This window comes from Hippocampus zosterae, chromosome 9, assembly GCF_025434085.1.
Source record: "Hippocampus zosterae strain Florida chromosome 9, ASM2543408v3, whole genome shotgun sequence".
NCBI classification, from domain to species: Eukaryota; Metazoa; Chordata; class Actinopteri; order Syngnathiformes; family Syngnathidae; genus Hippocampus; species Hippocampus zosterae.
Genome location: NC_067459.1, coordinates 16,403,696 through 16,424,718, shown reverse-complemented (window position 1 = coordinate 16,424,718; position 21,023 = coordinate 16,403,696). Strand labels below are relative to the sequence as shown.

Genomic DNA, 21,023 nt, shown 5'->3' with positions numbered 1-21,023 from the left:
CGAGACCGGATGGTGTACTCATGATACAGTATTCTCCTCTACTCAGGGGATGTATTACCTGGAGGAGAACAGGATGGTCCACAGGAACCTGGCTGCCAGAAATGTGCTGTTGAAGAAAAACTACACCGTCCAAATCGCCGACTACGGCTTTGCCGACCTACTGTACCCTGATGATAAAAAGTATTTTTACAATGAAATCAAGGTTCGTATACTGGCTGAAACGTTGACTTTCAGTCAGATCAAAATAATTGGATTAAATATGCGTTGTTAACTGAATACTTGAAATTTGTTTCTAGACACCAATCAAGTGGATGGCCTTGGAGAGCATCCTGTTTCGCAGATACACTCATCAAAGTGATGTCTGGAGTTATGGTGAGTCGTGTTTTCATTCCATTTGCTGTACCAATACAATATAGTATATACACCGTTTTACAAAAATACTCAACAATATTATAATTCTCATGTACATGTGACTTCTCAATTGTCGCGTTTGCTCTATTTGTTTCTTCTTTGACAATGACATCATGTTTTTGTGGTTCATAAAAATAATAAGGCGCGAACACATCTTGTATTTGGAACGTCAACACATGATACAACACTACAGTTTTACCGCTGCAGTGCTGTGGTCGACATGCAGTACTCAATCGCTCAGTGTGCGGCAAAGTATCATCAACTGTCATGTTTTCTCATAATCGTCCACTTCAGTTGTATTGAGAGGCATCTTTCAATGAATAACTTCTTTGAAGATGACACCACAAGTCAACATAAAGGGCTACCCTGGCCTGGCTTTTCGGTACATTTTGATTAACCGATTTCAGGAAAACACTACCAAATTGTGATAACAATAAAGGACTTGTGACAAGATACTTGTGCTCTTTTGATGCCACGTTAAATCTGCCTTTTATCGGTAGGCGTAACAATATGGGAGATGATGTCGCACGGAATGGAGCCGTACTCAACCATGCGCCCGCAGGAAGTTCCGGATCTGTTGGAAAAGGGGGAGCGACTATCCCAGCCCCCTATTTGCACAATTGACGTGTACATGGTCATGGTCAAGTGTGAGTTTATGATCTTCAACTATTGTTTCTGCTCATAATTACATCCTACTCAATATACCGTATTCGTAACAGAAATGTATTTGATATTCTGAAATGTGACAACAACCTTACAGGTTGGATGATTGATGAGAACGTCCGTCCCACGTTCAAAGAGCTCGCCAATGAATTTACCAGAATGGCGCGAGATCCTCCTCGCTACCTGGTGATAAAGGTGAGACAGCACATCGTCTGTGTCGCTAGATTTCGGAACAGCACGCAGGTGGGCGTGGTCATGTTCTTTGCGTCACTACTTTTATTTGCCGTCAACAGGAGGACTGCAGCCAGCCTGATGGGCCCCCCGATGAGGTCACCCAACGTAGTGCAGATCTAGATGACATGGAGGATCTTGAATTTGAGCTGGAGGACCAGGCGGAGCGAATATCAATTGATGACCTCAACCCGCCCTCCCACTACCTGTCTCCTACTAAGTCGAGGAGCTTCAATGGTCTCTCCAGGCTGGATTCTCACAGAGTAATTCATTCCCATCTCGTTTTAAAATACGGGACGTTGGGAAAGTCACCGTGCATTTGTCTTTGTTCTGAACAGACATATTGAAATAGATTTCAGCGGCCCACAGATGTCATTGAGTACATTTCTAAATGCACAGTGGCTTTCCAAACACCCTGCACGTATTCAAATGTCACTTCCTGTATCTAAATACATCGTGTGTCTCTTAAGGTGGTTCTGAGTTCACCAGGTGGTGCTGGTTATCTGCCAATGACATCAGGTGTTGACAACCCCGGACAGGTAAGAACATTTGCTTTTGAGCAAGGTTATTGTCTGGAGAGATTGTCTTTCTACAACAGATGAGTTTTTGACACACTACAATACAAATCTCCATAACATTCTCAATATCCTGGCCCCACTCAAAACCCGAACTGTCTCCTTCAACCAAACAGCACCCTGGTTTACCCCTACCCTCAGACAACTTAAATCAAAAGGCCGTCAACTTGAAAGATTATATAGAAAAACTGGACTCGCCATTCATAAAGAAATGTACACTACCCACTTTCTCCATTACAAGGACTCAATATCCAAAGCCAAATCAATCTTCTACTCTGGATTAATCAGTTCCAATGAAGGCAACCCCAGATCACTCTTTTCACTCATTTCTAAACTCACTAAACCTGCTGACACTCTTCCCTCACATCTCTATTCCACTGATTTTTGTAATACTCTGGCCTCATTTTTTACATCCAAAATCCAACTTATCCACCAGCAACTCACCCCTTCAGCTGCTCCTAACCCTCCTTCGCCATTCTCCCCGGTTCCTACCCACCTATTCTCTGCATTCACATCCCCATCTGTCCACCAAATCTCCATCTTAATCCAGAAGTCCAAATCCTCTACTTGTCAGCTTGACCCTCTCCCTACTGTTTTAGTCAAAGCTTCTATCCCGGCCCTCTCCCCTCTCATCACTAACATTATTCAAACTTCCCTCTCTACTGGCATTGTACCATCTCATCTCAAAACTGCTGCTGTCACTCCCATACTGAAGAAACCTGGCTCTGATCCCTGCGACTTGAACAACTTTCGTCCCATATCAAACCTTCCGTTCATCTCCAAACTTCTAGAGAAAACAGTAGCTGCTCAACTTCACACCCATCTGTCCTCCAATAAGCTATACGAACAATTTCAATCTGGCTTCCGTCCCCTCCATAGTACTGAAACTGCCCTCCTCAAAATATGCAATGACCTTCTTCTCTCTGCTGACTCCGGTTCACTCGCCATCCTCCTCCTGCTTGACCTCAGTGCAGCCTTTGACACCATCTCTCACTCCATCCTCCTCGACAGACTCTCCTCCATTGGCATCACCAGCATCCCCCTCTCCTGGTTCCGCTCCTATCTTTCTGACCGCACCCAGTTTATCCAGCTCAAACGTTTTAGATCTCACCCCTTTCCCCTCACTTCAGGTGTTCCTCAGGGTTCTGTCCTTGGCCCATTGCTATTTCTAATCTATCTTCTTCCTGTGGGTAATATCTTCAGGAAACATCACATTCATTTTCATTGCTACGCGGATGACACCCAGCTCTACATCTCTACCAAACCTAATACCGTACTTCCACCATCCTCCCTAACCAACTGCCTGCAGGAATTAAAATCTTGGTTCACCTCAAATTTCCTCAAACTGAATAGCAATAAAACTGAATTCCTCCTTATAGGCACTAAATCCAATCTAAACAAAATAAACAACTTCTCCATTCCCTTCGAAAGCTCTTCCATCTCCCCCTCCCCTCAGGTCAAGAGTCTGGGTGTCATCCTTGATAGCACCCTCTCCTTCACCTCACATATCAACCACATCACTCGTTCTGCATATTATCATCTTCGAAACATCCACCGGCTCCGCTCTTCTCTCACTCCTCAGTCCACTGCTATACTTGTACACACCCTCGTCACCTCGCGACTCGATTACTGTAATTCCCTTCTGTTTGGTCTCCCTCAAAAAACCCTCCATAAGCTTCAGCTGGTCCAAAATTCAGCCGCCCGCATTATCACACTCACGCCATACATAAACCATATTACACCTGTCCTCCAACATCTCCACTGGCTTCCCATTTTACACCGCATTCAATATAAAATCCTGCTACTCACATTCAAATCCATTCATGACCTAGCCCCTCCATACCTATCTGACCTCATCCATATTCCTACGCCTGTCCGCTCTCTTCGTTCCTCCTCCTCTGTCCTCCTCTCTGTCCCCCCTGCTCGCCTCGTCACCATGGGAAATAGAGCCTTCAGTCGCTCTGCTCCCCAGCTATGGAACTCACTCCCCGCTGACCTTCGTAATACAGCCTCATTAACACATTTCAAATCCCGCCTCAAAACACATCTGTTTCGACAAGCCTATTCACTCAGACCATAAAGCCATTGTTTTATTTATTTATTTTGTTGTATTTTTTCTTATCTTATTTGATGTAGTTTTTTAACATTGTAGTCGTGATTTTAACTGCTTGTTGTAAGGTGTCCTTGAGTTTCTAGAAAGGCGCCCACAAATAAAATGTATTATTATTATTATTATTATTATTATTATTATTATTTGTCTTCTACCAGTACACTGGGTAAACCCTCCAATATGGGAGCTACTTGTATTACTGTAGATTAGAGGTGGGTGCCCAAATGTGGTCTCCTCTTTTAATTTTTTTGTTTTAACAAGCTTGAGAAATGTCAACTAAACTAAACCAAAACGACACCCATTACAATGCACATGGAAGTGTTACCATAAAACATTGCAACACTTCAAAACACAAAACACTGGAAGTGTGCCACTAAATGAAGTATGTTCATAATCATCCTTAGATTAAATAATAAAAGTGATCAAAATGACCTTTTAATATTACATTATTCACAATATTTCAGGCTCCGTGGCAGTCACGTTCTCGACTCAACTCTGCTCGCACTGTATCCGAGAGTTCGGAGGGCGGCGGCACCGCCACCGAACTGGAGATGGTCGAGGACACATGTCTGACTGGGAGCCCAAAGCGTAGACGTCAGAGGCAGGACAGCGCCTATATGTCGCAGAGAGACAGCTTGTCTGGCGGGCCCCCTGAGACGCCAACCCCAGAGATGGATGAAGAGGACCAAAACGGTTATGTGCTGCCTGGAGACAGCCCGGAAAGAGGTGATTTATTTGATATTTTCATAGAAATAATAGAGGGGACTTGACGATAACAATAAATTTGTATTTTGATTTGAAGTGAATGGTTGTGTGTGTGCGTGTGCGTGTGTAAGTAGTCCACCTCTGAGCCAAGTGAGAAATTATGACAAAGTGAATAACTGTTCCTCTTTCTTCACAGAAACCTTGCTGAGTCCATCTCGAGTCATTCCCAGCGGGATGGGCAAGTCGCACTCGTCCGGCCTCTTGTACAACCTGAACGACGAGGAATACGAGTACATGAACAAGCAGACGCGTGTCTCGCCCCGAATCAACAGCCACCTCAAGGACAGCGGCCAGTGTCTGAAGCCCAACAAGAAGCGAGCATCCTCCCTCTCATCAAAGATGATGGCCAGCTCGGGCGATATCACGCCATTCTTCAAGAATAATCACAGCTCCAAACAGCTTGATTCTCAAGAGGTTAAATATGAATACATGGATATCAGGTGTAGTGAGAAGGATGATGATCCTCCGGCCCATGACCCTCCTCCTCCTCCTGGTCCTCCTCCTCCTCCTCCCATAACTGTTGGGATGGCAGAAGAAGAAGAGAAGGAGGAAGAAGAGGAGTACGTGGAAGACAGTAATTATCATTACACTAACAGGCAGCCAAAGCTGAGACAAGCTCTTCGGGAGAACAAGGAGCTAAAGATCCAGGATAGGGATGAGGGCAGGGCTTATGAATACGAGGACATGGACTGCTTCACTGCACTGAAGCCTGCAGACGCAGCAGTGTACCAGAACATGCAAACAGGCGGCGAGAGAGAGACAAGTGGCACCACGGCTCATCATTTGGGCATTGACCCTTATGTAAAAGTGCGAGCTGGAGTTGATGTCGGAGATCCAGTACGAGGAGACCGATCCTTTGACAATCCCGACTACTGGCACAGCAGGATGTTCCTCAAGCCCAAAGCAGTGCCCACATGAAGAAGGCTCATCTGCGCCTTGCTTATTTCTATTGATGAAGGACTTGACAGAAGATTACATCAAAAGCTAAAATGTAGCCCACTTCAACTGAGCGAGAAATATTATTAATATACAATACTGTATTCAGGATTACCAGTGGGGCATTTACAGATATTTTATACAAGCACTGAAGAAAAAAAAATGAACACATAACAAGCTATATCCAGTATTTTTGTTTACAATTTGACATGAACAAAATTGTTTTTCTTTGTATATTTTCTACTAAAAATAAAAGGTTTTTATATGTTGTCTGAGTCGCGTTGGCTTCATTTTTAAACTACAAGGCTTACACAGTCCGTCCGCTGCTTAAATAAAGGAATTGAATGAATACAATGGATCTTGGTGTTTCTGTTTTCCAGTGCCAAATAGAACTACCGGTAATTGAGTTCCTTCTTTTCTATGAGTCAGTGCAAATACACTTACATTAACGTAGTTTAGTATGTTGCTTCTTGAGTATCAGATAAATAAATACAAATATATAAAAGCTGCTTATGAATGTCGACGAATGATATTCTCAATTACAGAAATCCATTGATTCATTTTCAGACATGCCATCCAATGGTTACATTTGCCAATGGTGAACCCCCAACTGAGACATTTTGGCAACGACGAAACCAATTACCTTTAATCAGAACGAGTATGGTATGTATCATAGAATCTGTTAAGTAGTTCGCTTTTCGGGTCAAGTCAGCTTTATTGTCAAATCGGGCAGCAAAACTGAACTGTATAAAAAAGACAAATGTACAAATATTAACAAATAAATTGTTTTACAAGGAAACGAAAGTGAAGGAAAAAAGAAATTGCGTTACATACATGGATGCAGAGAAGTGGTAATTTTTTTTCACTAAAGATTATAGGTCATGCTTTCCACTTTCATTGTCAATCTCCTCCATTGTCAATTCCTCGGAAATCTCCTAACCGAGTTAAGTTTCGTTTTAGAAAGAGATTGTGTTGATTGACGCGCTGCTCGACCAACCACATGCGCTGCTCTGACTGAAAAACCACCAATCACCGGTTTGATTTGAATCAGTGACGGTAACTGTGTACTCGCTGACGTCCATTGTGGCTCCGACTGGCGCTTTTATGTAATATTTTGGAACCAAAATGGCTTCATCGTATTTAACACATGTGGGAGGAACCCTTTCGACGAAAACGAGACTCGAGGAAATTGGGTCCACAACATTGTCACGTCTGCGTTATATTCTCACTCTGATGGAAACCACTTTCAGACGGCTTATTACGGCCAGAAATATAATATTTAATAGATCACTGTCGGGACAAAGAGTTGACGTTGACATCAGCCCATAGCAAGGTACGGACATGTTGTACAGGCGAACTTGTATACATGTTTTACAGATGCAGAAGTATCCTGTTTAAATATATACGGTGCCTCCACTTTGAGAAGAGCGGTAGTATTTACTTAACCTCCAAAATTTGCAGTTTTACTTCAGGATATAATCACTAGCTTTTATCAGCTGTATTAGCAAAAACGTCAGCATATTTTGGTCCACTTATTGGTTGATTCGAGCGTTTCCAAAAACGACGAACAAAACAAGCCTGGAGTCATCTGTACATATTTACACACTTTTAGTAATAAACATCACGTAATAATATCGACAGTATTATGATTAAAGTTTGCATGATTATACCATGTTATTTGATAAATCTTCAGATTTATCCAGATTTGGGACACCTGAGTTGGGTGCTGTTTTATGTGGCATTGAATCTTTCTACATCTGTGACATCATCAATTGTTTTTGAACCATCGATGTGTGGGATTTTGGACCTGACAACTTAAGTCTCACAAAATGAAAATACTATATTATTTTCAAAGGACACCTTATCACTCCTTGTAACCTTTTCTTTGCTCCCAAGATGTCGCAGTGGGAGAGACTGATGCAGCTGCCTGCTGCGTTCAGTCAACAGTTACACGACCTGTATGACAGGGAGGCTCTTCCCATGGATGTCCGCCATTACTTGGCTGCATGGATAGAATCACAGCAGTGGTAAGCTTGGGCGACTTCAAACGGAGCTTTACAATACACATACAATACATGCTGATTTATATAGCGCTTTCACAACAGCGGCAGCTGTAACAAAGCGCTTTACAAAACAGTTAACATAAAGTAAATTAATAAACACAACACATAACATAAAACACGGACAGTCGTGCAGTCCTAACCACTTTTCCGACACACGCTTTGTTGTTTGAAGCGGTTTGAGATGAAAGAGGAGAGAATCAAAGTGTCCTTTAACCAGTGGATCAGAGACATCATGCTCAAAATGTGCACACGTCGGCTACAAGCTAAGTTTCAAAGTCAACAAGAAGCTGTAGCATCCATTGACGAAAAAAGAGATTGGTTCAATTCTCCTGTCCCATGGAAATCCATATCAATTCCAAGCGGCGACTCACGGTTCCAAATACGCATCGGCGCTCTTCGCCAACGCTCCTCTCTCCTCATCCTCAACTTCTGCGGCCATCCATCCAGCCGCACCAACGCCGACTGTCCAACAGCGCTGACATAGCCACTGAACAAATCGGGGTTGTGAAAAATGCTGCCCATTACTGGCGCAAAAAACACAAGCGCCCCAGGTCTGTCCAGCACCGTCAGTCAATGGCGCCGACATTCCTCCCAATCAAAATCTGTGCTGGTACAGGCGGTGCTGCCGAGAAGGCGCAACCGCCAAGCACAGATAGTGCTCCTTTGACGAATGTCGTGGCCAAAAAGCGCTGAAAACAGTCCATATCAGGTCCACACAATGAAACAACAAACAACATGTGACAAAACAAAAGACAAAAACAGCAAAAAAGAACAAAAAAGCAAGGCTATTGAAGAGCACTTGCTGAAGGCTGCCTACTCGGGCGCCATCTTGGGGAAAAGAAAAAAATATATATATATATACTTTGAATATACTGTACTAATATTTGATAAATTGAGGAAAGGATTCTCACATTGAGACAATGTTTGTGCCATCCTCAAGAAACACATGTTGTTCATACAGCAAAACATCACAATTGCCACACACAGGATGGTGAGCCCCTTTGTGGCTGTGAGAATTGTTTACATGAGAATTATTACTGCACCACATGCACAGATCTGCATACAAATGGCCACGGGCAATTTGACAGCTTGGTGCCAAAGCTACAGCCATGACTCAAAATACAAATGAAACTTTTACTTGGTGTCTTTAGATGGGAATGAACATTGAATTCACCCTGTTTGATACTGATTTGTTGTCATGTATGCTTTTGTCTAGGCAACGAGCAGCGAGTGACTATGATTTGGCGATGGTATTGTTCCAGGCCCTGTTGGAGAATCTAGACATCCAGTACAGCCGCTTTGTACAAGAGGAGTCCTTCTTAATGCAACACAACATTCGACGCTATAAACAGAATTTTCAGGTCTGGACTGGATGGTTGGAATATGAAGCTAGAATTAATGATTTTATGGAAATAAAGAATTGAATGGAAGTTTTCAGGTACACATTTCTACGATTTAAAAGTATAATAAATGTCTTAATGATATGATGCTTTTTTGTTTTCTGTCCAGTCTGAGAGTGATCATTTGTTTATATTGTGTCTGATCTGTGCAACTTCTCACAGAGGTACCAGGAGTACCCATGTGCCTTGGCAAACACAGTGTATTGGTTCCTGGACAAAGAGAAAGAGATCTTGCAGACCGCGGATCTGGCTGAGCAGGCAAATGTTTTTGTTTTTTTTGTGACCAAAAAAAAACATTAGGTACCTTCATTCTAACATGCTTTAATGTCTAATATTACAAGTTTATACACAAAGTATGGTAGTTTTGAGATAGTTTCTCCATGGGAACACATTTATTTTCCTTGAACATTTTGTTTGAAATCAAGTGGGCCAAATCATATTTGATTTCACTGTTTGCTACATTTGATTCCACTGTTCCGGAATACAGTCGACATTTAAATACTTTGTTCTACTGTCTCTTGTCAGGTGCGGGTTTTGCAAGTAGAACAAGGAGGCTTTGAGACCAGCACTCAGCGTGACATTGACCGGAGAATGGCCAGCCTTAAAAATGAAGTGCAGGTGTTGATATTGTTGATTTAGTTTTCAATATGTGGATGAAATATGTGACAAGTCTTTCAGTGAGTGTTTTTATTTATTTTTTTTAATGTTTGGGGGCTGACAGTGTATAGAACATACAATGATGTGTCTGGAGGAGCAGCAAGATGAGTTTGATTTTAAATACAAGACGTACTTGTTAGAAGGTAAGCAAAGAGCATTGTCCTACTAAATTTGAAAGTTCTTTGAGGATGAGTCACATTCATTGCTATTTCTGTTTTGTTGATCTTGTGTGGAAACCGTGTGATCCCACTGTGGAAACGCCACCACAACAGACAACCCTGCAAACCCACAACAAGACAGATTTCAGTTACTTATCAACAAACTCAACTATAGCAGGAAGGTTAGAGACATTGGATACACAAAACGAAATCAGTGTGTCCCTAGTCGTATGATCTCCTTTCTCATTTTGTCTTTTGGATCCAGAGAGCGCTGTTTGACCTGAATAAGCTCCTGGACAGAGCTGAGGACCTTATAAATGTCTTGGTGAACAAAGAGATGTTGCAATGGCAGAGGAGACAGCAAAAATCCTGCATTGGAGCTCCAGACAGAGTTTGTCTCGATCAGCTTGAAAAATGGTATGCTGCATTGTGCGGATAAACACGGCATTTTGGTTCAGATTTATTTAAAATAATGTCGATTGAAATTGGAAAGACCAGATTATTTTTATTTTATGACCAGGCTTTCCACTGGCTCTTTTTGTTGGTTATATCTGATACATACAGAAACGTAAGTTAACGCAAATTAAATATGAAAAGTGTAACGTCTCTCACAATATTTTAATGGTCATCTCACTTGAGAAATTGCTCTCACTAAAAATGAACCTGTTAGACAGAAGCCCACAGAGCCCATTTGGCTGTGACTTGTGATTTTATTTATTTTTTCTCCTGTCTGACACTTGCGCTGACATTCGCTCCCATTGTAGGTTTACCTGTGTTGCAGAATGTCTTTTCCAAGTGCGTGAGTTCCTCAGTAAGCTGGAGGAGCTGGTTGGAAAGATAAGCTATGACGACGACCCCGTGAAGGCTCAGAAACCTTTTCTGCAAAGGAGGACCGGAAAACTACTTACAGATTTGCTCAAGAGGTATCAGCTTTACTCACTGTTTGCTGCGCTACGTTTCTCCCCGATCATTTCCTTTAAAAAAAAAAAAAGATAATATTATTGTTTTTGTCGTCATTTCTCGAAGTTCATTCGTGGTTGAGACTCAGCCGTCCATGCCTCAGGGGAAAGGCCCCCTGGTTCTCCGCACAGGTGTTCAGTTCTCTGTTAAAACCAGGTCAGTGTCTCTGGTTTTCCACACAAGTATACAGTTTTGTGTTAAGACCAGGTCAGTTTCCATGTCTGGCAAATGCTATGTTATTCAACTGTATTAGTGACAGACCGATTATCGGTCGGGATGATAATTGGAGCCGATATTTGGCATTTTGGCGCATCACCGTTGACCATTTTTTAAATCCAACAGCCGATAAGTGATCAATTAAAAATTGGGTTCTCTTGAGATGTTAAGTCTCTGCTAGCACCTCACACGGACGACCTGCTGGCCAGTAGATGCGTTGAGCATGGGCATTTTTGTTTTTGCACTTAAAATAATGAGTGAGAAGTAAAAAGTTAAATTTCAATTGCATTGACATTTGGTAAATCTCCACTATTTTAGGAAAGCTGAGGCAGCTAATACTTATTTGATGTTTTCATTGAACGTTATTGCGTAGCTTGTAAGCTCCATACCCCTTGTTAGAATTTTTCAGCAAAGATGTCTGGGGGGAAAAAAAAAAAACTTCAAACGTGTTGCAAATCCAAAAATCTGGTGATTGAAGGTGTCCTTAAAGAGCTTTTAAATTAAGTCAATTGTTTTCACTTATACCACAAACAAATATCGGCTTCAAATATTGGTTGTCGACCTCCTGGACAACTAATAATCGGTATCGGCTCTAGTGGGGTTGGGGGAAAGGGCCTTTATGGACATTTTCTTTGCAAGTGCAGCCCAACCATTTCAAATTTAGTTAACTGATTCATTAGCAGGCATGTTTCGGGATCACCATAGCAAGTAGCTTCAGAGGTTTATTAAACCACATAAACTTATGCAGTACATTTACGGCACTGAAATAGTCTTGGAGAATTTTCTAGAGACAAAAAACATGAGCTGTCTTACCCGTTTTTGAACTCGCTAAAAATCTTGCAGACTCCTCATCAAGTTTCCTGAGCTGAATAATTCCATGAAAGTCAACATCTCAATGGACCGGTAAAAGCGTTGCTCATTTCTCAGTGCACACGTGTACGATGGTTTGTTACGCTTTGTGCTTAATTAATCCTTTTTTTTCTCTTAGGGAGGCCCCTCAGATAAAAGGGTAAACATTTTCTTTCATTCTTTGCCTCCAAGTGATGTGGTTAATTACTTTGTGAATCGTTTCGAGCCTGTTCTGCTTGTAGATATCGGCATTTCAATGTCCTTGGCACCACAAGCAAAGCCTTGTCAGAGAGTCAGAGTAGAAGCATGGTGGCAGACTTCAGGCATCTCGTGAGTGACCTTCCTTCTCCATGGAATCCTCAAGCGGCAGTGATCCAAATTAGGGATTTTCCTGATTGCCTACAGGGAAAATAATCAGATATCGGGGGGTGGGGGGGGGGGAAGAATCTCTCTCCGAATGTTCCTCCGAATGTTCTTAACTCCTGTTTCCTTGCCACTGGTGAACAATGCTACGTGGAGGAGTTGTGCCATTAGTAGACTTGTGTTTTTGGCAAGCCGGAAGATGAACTTCTGCCGATTTCAGTCAAGTCGTGCCCGACATGATGCCTCGGTTTCGTAAAGAGACATATCATTTTGATTTTCACGCAAAGACCAATTTTTAATGAGCTCAACTATGGTCTCTACTAACATCTTCCGGTCCTTTTGATTGATTGTAATTTTCTATTGCATACAAAGTGTTTTAAGTTATTGCCAATTGTCCAACCACCACACGTTACATTTTCTTCTCTGGTAGAATTTGAAGGAGCAGAAGACAGGAGGTGGGGGTAAAGGTGCCAATGATGTAAGTAGGCCTGCTTAACATGGGGAACACGCAGACAGTACAAATCATTTTAATAAAAGCAGTTCTAACCATCGTTGTGTGTGGTACGTTGGAGAAAGATTTCTCTGAGCGTGACAGAGGAGCTGCACATCCTCTACTTCAACACTTTATTTGAGCTGAAAGGGATGTCTGTTGAATTACAGGTCGAGTATATTTATTCCATATACTGTGAAATAAAAGTCAAGCGGTCACTTCAAATGTTGGGTATAGCAATTTGAAGTTGTAACTAAAATGTGAATTTCTTGTACTCTACCTAGGCCACCTCTCTACCAGTGGTTATTATCTCCAATTCCAGTCAACAGCAGAGTGCCTGGGCATCTGTGCTCTGGTTCAACATGCTCAGTAAAAATACTAAAGTGAGAAACGTCGAAACCGGCCAAGCAAGCCTATTGTAAGCTGCTACAAGCCACCAGAAAAAAAATGATTATTTTTCATTTCCCACAGGATATGATGTTCTTTGCCCAAACTCCGGCAGCCACTTGGCCACAGTTTGGAGAGATGCTGAGTTGGCAGTTTCTATCTGCCACTCAACTTGGTCTGAATGATGCTCAGCTGGAAATGATCGCACACAGACTTTTTGGTAAATTGACGTTGACGGCCAAATAGAGTTACCGATTTCACACCGGGCTGTTGCTTGCTGCCTCTTGCGATATGATGTGATTCCCGCAGAAGATTTTGCATAGCTTAAATGTGTTCCGACCGTAAGGTTTCAGCAGTTCCGATTATGCACGGAAGTATAGATGTGAGAGGTGTGAATCAAACAAGATTAGAAACAGCATTCTGCGACGCATCTATTTTTCATTTATAATTGTGTTGACAGATACATTGATATACTGTATAATATAGAATATATACTATAGATATAGATAAAAAAAAGATCTCTTGCAATTATTATTATTATTATACATGTTTTGTCCATCCAGGAAAGCAACAGAGCTACAACATCTGCAGTGTAACTTGGTCCAAATTTTCAAAGGTAAGAATTTACAAAGTTTCACACAAATAAGACTATAAATAGATAAGGAGAGAATAGCAACACCATGCTTAGTTAATTGACAACATCTCACTTCAATGACGGTCTTTACACCTGAATCAATGTGTTGCATCCTTGCCCACGGGTTCCAACATGTAACTTTGTCACCTGCTTTGTCCTGACCCTGGTCTAGGAAAACAGTCCTGACACCTTTTGGGTGTGGTTTGACAGCATCGTGGTGATGGTGAAAACGTATCTTGAAAACCTGTGGAGGGATGGGTATGTGGAGGACCCTAAATTCTTGATTCAAATTTGAGCCTTTCATTTTTTTTTTTTGCAATTAGTTTCTCCTCATCTGTATCATAGCCTCATCATGGGCTTTGTGACCAAATGTAAAGAGAAGCTCCTTCTGAAGAAAAAACAGAAGGGCACCTTCTTGATTCGTTTTAGTGAAAGTGTGATTGGAGGGATCACTTTCTCCTGGGTGGAAATCGGCGCAACTGGTGAGCATGATAATTTGGGAACCGCGATTGATACTCTAGCGATGGCATGCTAACTTTTGTCCATGTGCCATTTATAGGTGATCCGGAAGTCAAGACAATCCAGCCGTTCACCAAAACTGACCTCTCCCAGATTCCCTTCCATGAAATCATCAGGCATTTCCTTATCTTAAAAGAGGTCCCACAAAATCCTTTGCTTTATTTATATCCCGACACTCCCAAAGATGAGGCTTTTGGAAAGTACTATGCTGACATGAGTGGAAGTAAGAAAAACAATGTTTTTTTTTTTTGTTTTTAACAGAACATTTTCATACAACTACATTAAAATAATCTCTCGCCTTTTTTTTTTTAGACGACTCTCCTTACCTTAAATACATCAAAACCAGGCTCGTGTTTGTCTTAAAAGGGTAAGTTTAATTCACTTATTTACTTTTTGCTGAATTTTCATATCCTAATTTGATTCAACTTATCTGAGCCAACAAATGGCAGCATTGCACCACATACATCACAGTCACTTACTTCCGATGGTGACTGACACGAATAAAAGCATTTTCACTCATGGAAGCTCTTCATTATCATAATCTGTCATCATCATGCAGTGATACTTTGTCAATGGTCATATAGGGACACACTGGAGGCTGTTACACCCTTGACCACAGACGTGACAGAGGGTGAACTCCTGCAGGCAATGAATGGTCCATGTGGTGAGATTGCTGGTGAGCATCTATCTATCTATCTCGACTGGCCATCAATCAAACAAAATGACATCACTGTTTCTTTAGACAGTATTTTTAAAGTCTTAGTGAGAAGCAACTCAACATTAAGTCTTTCACAACACAAAAATAATTACTCTGATAAAATGAAATCATAATCCTAAAAACGTAACTTTTAGAAATCCTAGCCTTTGTACAGAGAGACCGACAACACTTTCTTTACCGGCTGGATTGATGTTTGTGAAATAGGTGTGCGTCTGCACTTTATGTTCTCTGACTGTCCACTAGGTAGCAGTGTTGCTATAGAAATGCTGGTGAGATGAAATGGCCTAAGAAAATGCAGTGGGTGACTACACTCTAGCCTTATTCTTTTGTCTCCGGGATGAAAACCCACTTCACTCCTTACTTAATCAGTCCTTTTAAAATCTCTCTCTCTCGCCATCTATCTATATCTATATATATGTAAATAACACACAGTCAACCTGCAGGGTTTTCAGTTCCTGGACCTGGATTTGACACCTCTGTCAGAGAAGAGGATTTGTATTTGCGCCGTAGTTACTGCGCGTGTCAATAAAACAATGCACTTCTCATTTACATGCAGCCTTTATCCATACCAAGGCCACATTTGTGGCAAAAATATTGTATATGTATTGCCGTTATTCCTGTCGTCAACTCTTCATTTCATTGATGCTGCATTGTGTTACTTAATGAATTTATTAAACGTGCTAAGACCACAATTGAGAAAAAAACTTAGTCTTGTGGAAAACCGTATTGTGAGGAATTAATGTGGACCGTGGTTATTTTTTTCCCCTTTGTTTCTTTTGGTCACAGAAGAAGTACATAATATATTTATCCTGTCAACATTAGTATAACATTGCCTTTTTCCGTTCATTTCACATCATTTCTTGCTTTCAGGGCAATCCGTGGATTCTCCGGAGCCTCATCTGGTTACCGGTAATTATCATCATGACCCCATGCTGTGTGACTCTGTTGGAATCTCAGCAGATGACTTGCTGTCTCCCAGCAACTCAAATCACTTTTTCGACCCTGAAATCTTTATCAACGAACCCTTGCTGCCTGCCAGTCTCTAATATGTTGCCTCATCCAGCCAAGATTGCTTTCTTCACTTTCAGTTTTTCGTTCCTCTCCAACTGTTGTTTGGGACTCGTGGTTTAAAAATATCAGACATCCAAGAAATAAATGGCACATTTGGAAATGGTGTTTGTGTTCAAGTAATGCACTGTATACATACAGTATACTGTTTTGTGTGGACTCCCACTACTAATTGTGGAGTCAATGCCAAATGTTGAAAAAGACACATTGTAGGTGCTCAGATTTACTGAAAAGGATTGTGGTGGAACCACAATAGTATATAGTAACACACTCGGAATTCAGTACCGCACTCCTCTTTAAGTCACGATAGGCTATACTATATTATATACATACCGTACTCATCACTGTGCAACATGTCATTTGGATTTGAAATTCTAGAAGCAGTGGATGGATTTTTATTTTTAACCATTCATCCCATTTTCTATAGCTGTTGTCCTTGTTAAGGTTGTGGGTGAGCTGGAGCCAATCCCAGCTGACTTTGGACGAGGCATTTCGCTGAAATCATTCCATGTATCTAAATAGCAAGTACGTACTGTATGGAAAATACGATCGGGACCAAACGCGTTATGAAAAGCATAGACAGTAAATACAAAATTCAGCTCAATGTATAGGTAGGACTACAAATTGATTGCAACAACTTTTAAATAGTAGGGATGGTCTTCCGTGATGTAACAAAGGAGCTTGAACTCTAAATCTTATGTAGGGTGAAATAGTCACCTCGAAATTCATTTGCGTTTTCGCTGGTACATAATATTCACCTTTTTTAAACTTGCCTAGATAGTTTCCTAATGAATCACAAATTCCTCAATCGACAGTCGAAAATGTATCGCATTGCACCAAACAGGAAATCCCTGCTGATTCTGCAATACGATGGGGTTTCATTCATTACGTGACATGATGTAACAATGGAATGACCAAGAAAGTTTGTTGCATCCTTAAAGGTTCTAGTAAACAAACTTAAATATGTATTCAAAGCAACCACTTCACAGTAAATATCTCAAATGTGTCTGATCAATAAATAAAAGCACATGGAGCATCTGAAAGGAAGTTGAGATGTCAAATGTGGACATGAGTATCTTGAACCCATTTGTTTCTTTCTCATGGCCACTTTTACGTTATTTTCCGGTGACATTTCTATGTTAGGTTCTTGACTTAGTACTTAGATTCTTTATTTAGTAATAGTTCTCAAAGGTTAGGTTTCGTAACAGGTGGCATCTGTCTCGCAATTATCGCTAATTATTAGCTATAAATGATGTCATCTCTGATTCAAATTGTCTATTGACCAGCGTTAAAAGCAAGCTTTAACAGTACGCCACTGTCGCTAAATCTCCGCAAGTGTCAATAGATCACTTTCACTTCATTCCAAGGAAATCACTATATCCCATTACTGGTGATCTTTTTCTTTAGAATTGGCCTGTGGTCTACTCATGTGGTGCTTGGGGGGGCTACCGGATGCCCACAGGCACTATGTTCATGACCCCTGCTTTACAGTATGCAAAGAACATGTTAATTGAATCTGTTTCAGCATTGAGTAAGGTTTTACGTTGAGGATATTTAGGCGCTCTTAATCCAGAGGCATGTCAAGGGTTTCACCGCCCTGGTGAGCAATAGTTGGTAAGCCTTTCGAAATTGTCTGTTCATGACAGCGTAGAGAATTGGGTTGATGCAGCTGTTGAGCCAGGTGAGGTTTGCACAGAACATGTGTAACACCTGCGGGGCACGACCTTGCTTATCGACAATGTTGAGTATCAGGAAGGGGACAAAGCAAAATACAAAACACAGGAAAACCGCAAAACACATGCGCGTCACACGTTTAAATTCTATATCGTCTCCTGAGGTGGTTGCGTGGGATGGCGCAGAAGCGGGCGCAGGTGCGCTTGACTGTGGCCTACTGACAATGTCAGGCTTTGTTTTGCTTTCTGCCGATTGATTTGTTGGCTCGGCGTGTGTTTTTGGAGAGGCACCGTCACTGTTGATGTCCTCCTTACTCTGTGCGGATTTACACTGGGAGCTCAGCTCACTACTCGCAGTGGCCATCCCACTCTCCACACTAATGTCATCAGTGACTGGCGCTGTCAGGGCTGGCTTCTTCTTGGAAGACCGTCGGCTGAACCTGTAGCGAACCAGGGCCTTTGACGCAACCCGGACGCGCCGGTAAATGAGAAGGTAGAACGTGCCGACGCAGGTCAGTCCCACGAAGAAGTAGAAAAAGAGCAGGATGGTGGTGTAGGGGCGGCCCCTGGTTCGATGGAAGCTGCATGTGCACACTTGAGGCACAAACACAAAAACAGACCAAAGCGGACCGAAGCTGGCCATGCCCAGCGCCCATGTCGACAGCAGGAGGGAAACCAGACCCCAGTTTGAAAAAATACGGTCAAACAAGGCCCTTTTTGCAACCAGGAGGTAGCGACTCATTGCCACCAAGCAGAGGATGATAATAGAGACCGAGTTGGACAGGAATAGAAGCAGGCCGAAGGTCCTGCACCAGAGCGCACCGCAGCGCCATCTGAGATGCAGGTAGGAATCGACCGAGATGGGCTGCAGTATGGTGCAGTAGAGAAGATCAGCGATAGCCAGGTTGACGATGAGCACGTTGAAGCGGGTCCTCAATTGTGAGTCCAAAGCAAAAGCGAAAATGGTCATCAGGTTCCCAACCGTGCCAGTGATGGTAACGACGCATCCCCACAGCACGGCAAAGTAGCGGTAGCCTTCGACTGAAGCGCTGTAGCAGGAGAAATCGTCTTCCGTTTGGTTGGTGACGTTCAGCAACATCCTGTCAAATGATTGGGCTTTTGTCATGTCCTACAAAGTGCAATTTTCACAAATTCCCATCGCCAAGAAATGTGCAGTCTGAAACAGTGTTTCATAATCATCATGTCCTGGAACACAACTTCACAGAAATGTCACAATGAGTGTAAAAAGTGTGTATCTATATCTTCTGTGATTTAGCGGAACAACATTTAATTCTTCAGCATGTCACTGTACACTATATTGTTGTAAATAAAAGATTTTCGGACAAATTAAGTCATAGTATAGCAATGATATCTTGGGTACACTACTGGTTAGCAATAATTGGTTACACGTTTTACTGACAGCAGATTCTTAAGTGTTAATTGTTTGTTGTCGATTATTGTCAATGTCAATGGTTAATTTAATCTCCGTTCTCTGGTGAGATTCTCAAATTTGAGATATTAATGTGTTCCCTTTCAGTACGTTTTCCCCGTTTACTTAGCTAATATCTTCTTCCTCTACCGAAAGAGGAACACGTTTGTAGGACAGCATGACCCAAAAATAGCAGTTAAAGATGACAAATTACTTTCACATATGTTGGATTTCAGCTAGGTCACGCCCCCCCCCCCCCCAAAAAGTAAAAAATATATATTTGTATGCATTTTCGAAAAATATATATATATTTTCGATGTAATTGTTTTGCGTGTTGGTAATAATTCAATAAACATAAGCATTGGCTCAAGATATGTGTTTGCTTTTCATTTTAATGATGCAAACATTGAGGCCCCGGAGACAAGCAGTCATCTGCAAATAGGGTGAAAAAACAATGTTGACCTTTTCTGGAGCGCTGATACACAATCTTATCTATTCTACTTAAATACATACGTGTGTGCAAAGTAGAAAAAGATTTGTGTCATACCAACGTTGGGCTGCTTAGTCTTAATTACTCCATGGGGATAAATAAAGTTTTCTGAATCTAAAAATATACAGAAAGCTAGTCATAAGCATTTCGGAAAACTGATGGATATGAGTTGACTTGAATTTGATGTATTTTAATACGACAGATAAGTATAGATTACTTAACACGGGCTGTATTAAATTTTCCACTACAATTGGAGCTGAAACACAACATGTTGAAGGCAATTTTCAAACATTTTCTTACCTCAAAGCCAAATATTTCTGCCGCTTGTCAGAAAAGTCAACACGAAGCTCTTTCTGTGCACTGAACCGCCCAACTGTTTGGCTTCCTGTCGGCATTTTAATTTATGCGTATTGCTGAAGTACACTTGGTCTGATGTAATTGTTGGAGGTAGGGGGTTTTCCCGCCTTCTGTCATGAGAAATTCAGGAAGTTGCATAGCCCTTTTAGTTTCAACAGTAAGTAACAGATGACATTTTATTTTTGTTCTTGTTTGCCGGGAGCAAATTGTGACTATATGTCCTAATTAGGTCTCTTTCAGACCCACACGTGTTTTACCTCAGTGACCAGAGGAAAGGGCTCTTTGCACACTACTGTAAGCTTATGTTAAATTATCGATTATTTTCATTTTATATTTGGGCAATATATTATTTTATGTCAGTTACTTAAATTATATTCAATTGAATACTTTCTGAAACAGTCTTATGTTGCGTGCGTCTGATTCGCTAAAGAGAAGCAGGAAGTGTTTTTGCGACTGAAAGGGGGGTGGTTTTCTCGTTCATCGGTTCGGAGGTTCAGACGTATTTTTTCTCCTTTTAATAAACTATTCCATCTCTCCTTTTGTCATTCGTAAAGTAGAGCTATCCACTGAAAAACAACGAAGCCCCCAACTTACACTACATTCAGGTACTGTATTGTCTCAAACATAAGATCCAATCTCAATTTTGAGCTGCTTTCCAAAGCACGAAATGGTCGTTGGCTCATAAATTCAATGCGAAATTAAGTTATCACACTGCTTAAGAAGACAAGCACGTAAACTGACGATAGTGGTTAATTTTTAACATTCCAGCGTATCACAGCAATCGCAGTAACGTGACCATGGAAAATGCTCCCTGGTGGACGTGAGCATTTTATGCGCGCCAAATCAGTCCTTGGACTTCAACAGTAATTGAATGACTTGGTAAGTCGAAAATGTCATTGTT

General features: G+C 41.5%; 4 protein-coding genes across 6 annotated transcripts in view; 2 read left to right on the top strand and 2 right to left on the bottom strand.

Moving 5' to 3' along the window:
• Positions 1 to 21,023, bottom strand: part of fkbp11 (FKBP prolyl isomerase 11) — a 182,013-nt gene that overhangs the window by 30,686 nt on the left and 130,304 nt on the right. The gene's annotated exons all lie outside the window — the stretch shown is intronic.
• Positions 1 to 21,023, top strand: part of erbb3a (erb-b2 receptor tyrosine kinase 3a) — a 110,133-nt gene that overhangs the window by 15,975 nt on the left and 73,135 nt on the right. The window contains exons 22-29 of one of the 2 annotated variants that reach the window (XM_052077035.1): positions 47 to 202; positions 297 to 372; positions 912 to 1,058; positions 1,172 to 1,269; positions 1,368 to 1,568; positions 1,776 to 1,844; positions 4,455 to 4,716; positions 4,892 to 5,961. In XM_052077035.1, coding sequence (XP_051932995.1) covers positions 47 to 202; positions 297 to 372; positions 912 to 1,058; positions 1,172 to 1,269; positions 1,368 to 1,568; positions 1,776 to 1,844; positions 4,455 to 4,716; positions 4,892 to 5,673 — 1,791 coding nt within the window. In that variant the 3' untranslated portion in view covers positions 5,674 to 5,961. Of the gene's footprint in view, positions 1 to 46; positions 203 to 296; positions 373 to 911; positions 1,059 to 1,171; positions 1,270 to 1,367; positions 1,569 to 1,775; positions 1,846 to 4,454; positions 4,717 to 4,891; positions 5,962 to 21,023 lie in introns of those variants that run through there. The other variant, XM_052077036.1, reaches the window with a different exon arrangement.
• Positions 6,864 to 16,276, top strand: stat2 (signal transducer and activator of transcription 2). 2 transcript variants are annotated; one of them, XM_052077040.1, is made up of 24 exons: positions 6,864 to 7,024; positions 7,588 to 7,718; positions 9,017 to 9,115; positions 9,317 to 9,412; positions 9,680 to 9,772; positions 9,876 to 9,954; positions 10,084 to 10,151; positions 10,235 to 10,386; positions 10,734 to 10,892; positions 10,996 to 11,085; positions 11,989 to 12,048; positions 12,134 to 12,154; positions 12,237 to 12,324; positions 12,788 to 12,835; positions 12,934 to 13,017; positions 13,132 to 13,230; positions 13,319 to 13,454; positions 13,798 to 13,850; positions 14,041 to 14,126; positions 14,214 to 14,350; positions 14,428 to 14,610; positions 14,700 to 14,754; positions 14,972 to 15,063; positions 15,976 to 16,276. In XM_052077040.1, exons 2-24 carry the CDS (start codon positions 7,698 to 7,700, stop codon positions 16,149 to 16,151), a joined length of 2,175 nt encoding a protein of 724 aa, XP_051933000.1. In that variant the 5' UTR covers positions 6,864 to 7,024; positions 7,588 to 7,697; the 3' UTR covers positions 16,152 to 16,276. The 2 variants fall into 2 exon arrangements, with proteins under 2 accessions (XP_051933000.1, XP_051932999.1); XM_052077039.1 differs by having other exon boundaries at positions 8,971 to 9,115.
• On the bottom strand, positions 16,565 to 20,205 carry gpr84 (G protein-coupled receptor 84). The gene is made up of 2 exons (XM_052077041.1): positions 20,066 to 20,205; positions 16,565 to 18,946 (listed from the first exon to the last, which is right to left on the bottom strand). The coding sequence occupies exons 1-2, from the start codon at positions 20,158 to 20,160 to the stop codon at positions 17,728 to 17,730; spliced, it is 1,314 nt and encodes a 437-aa protein (XP_051933001.1). The 5' UTR covers positions 20,161 to 20,205; the 3' UTR covers positions 16,565 to 17,727.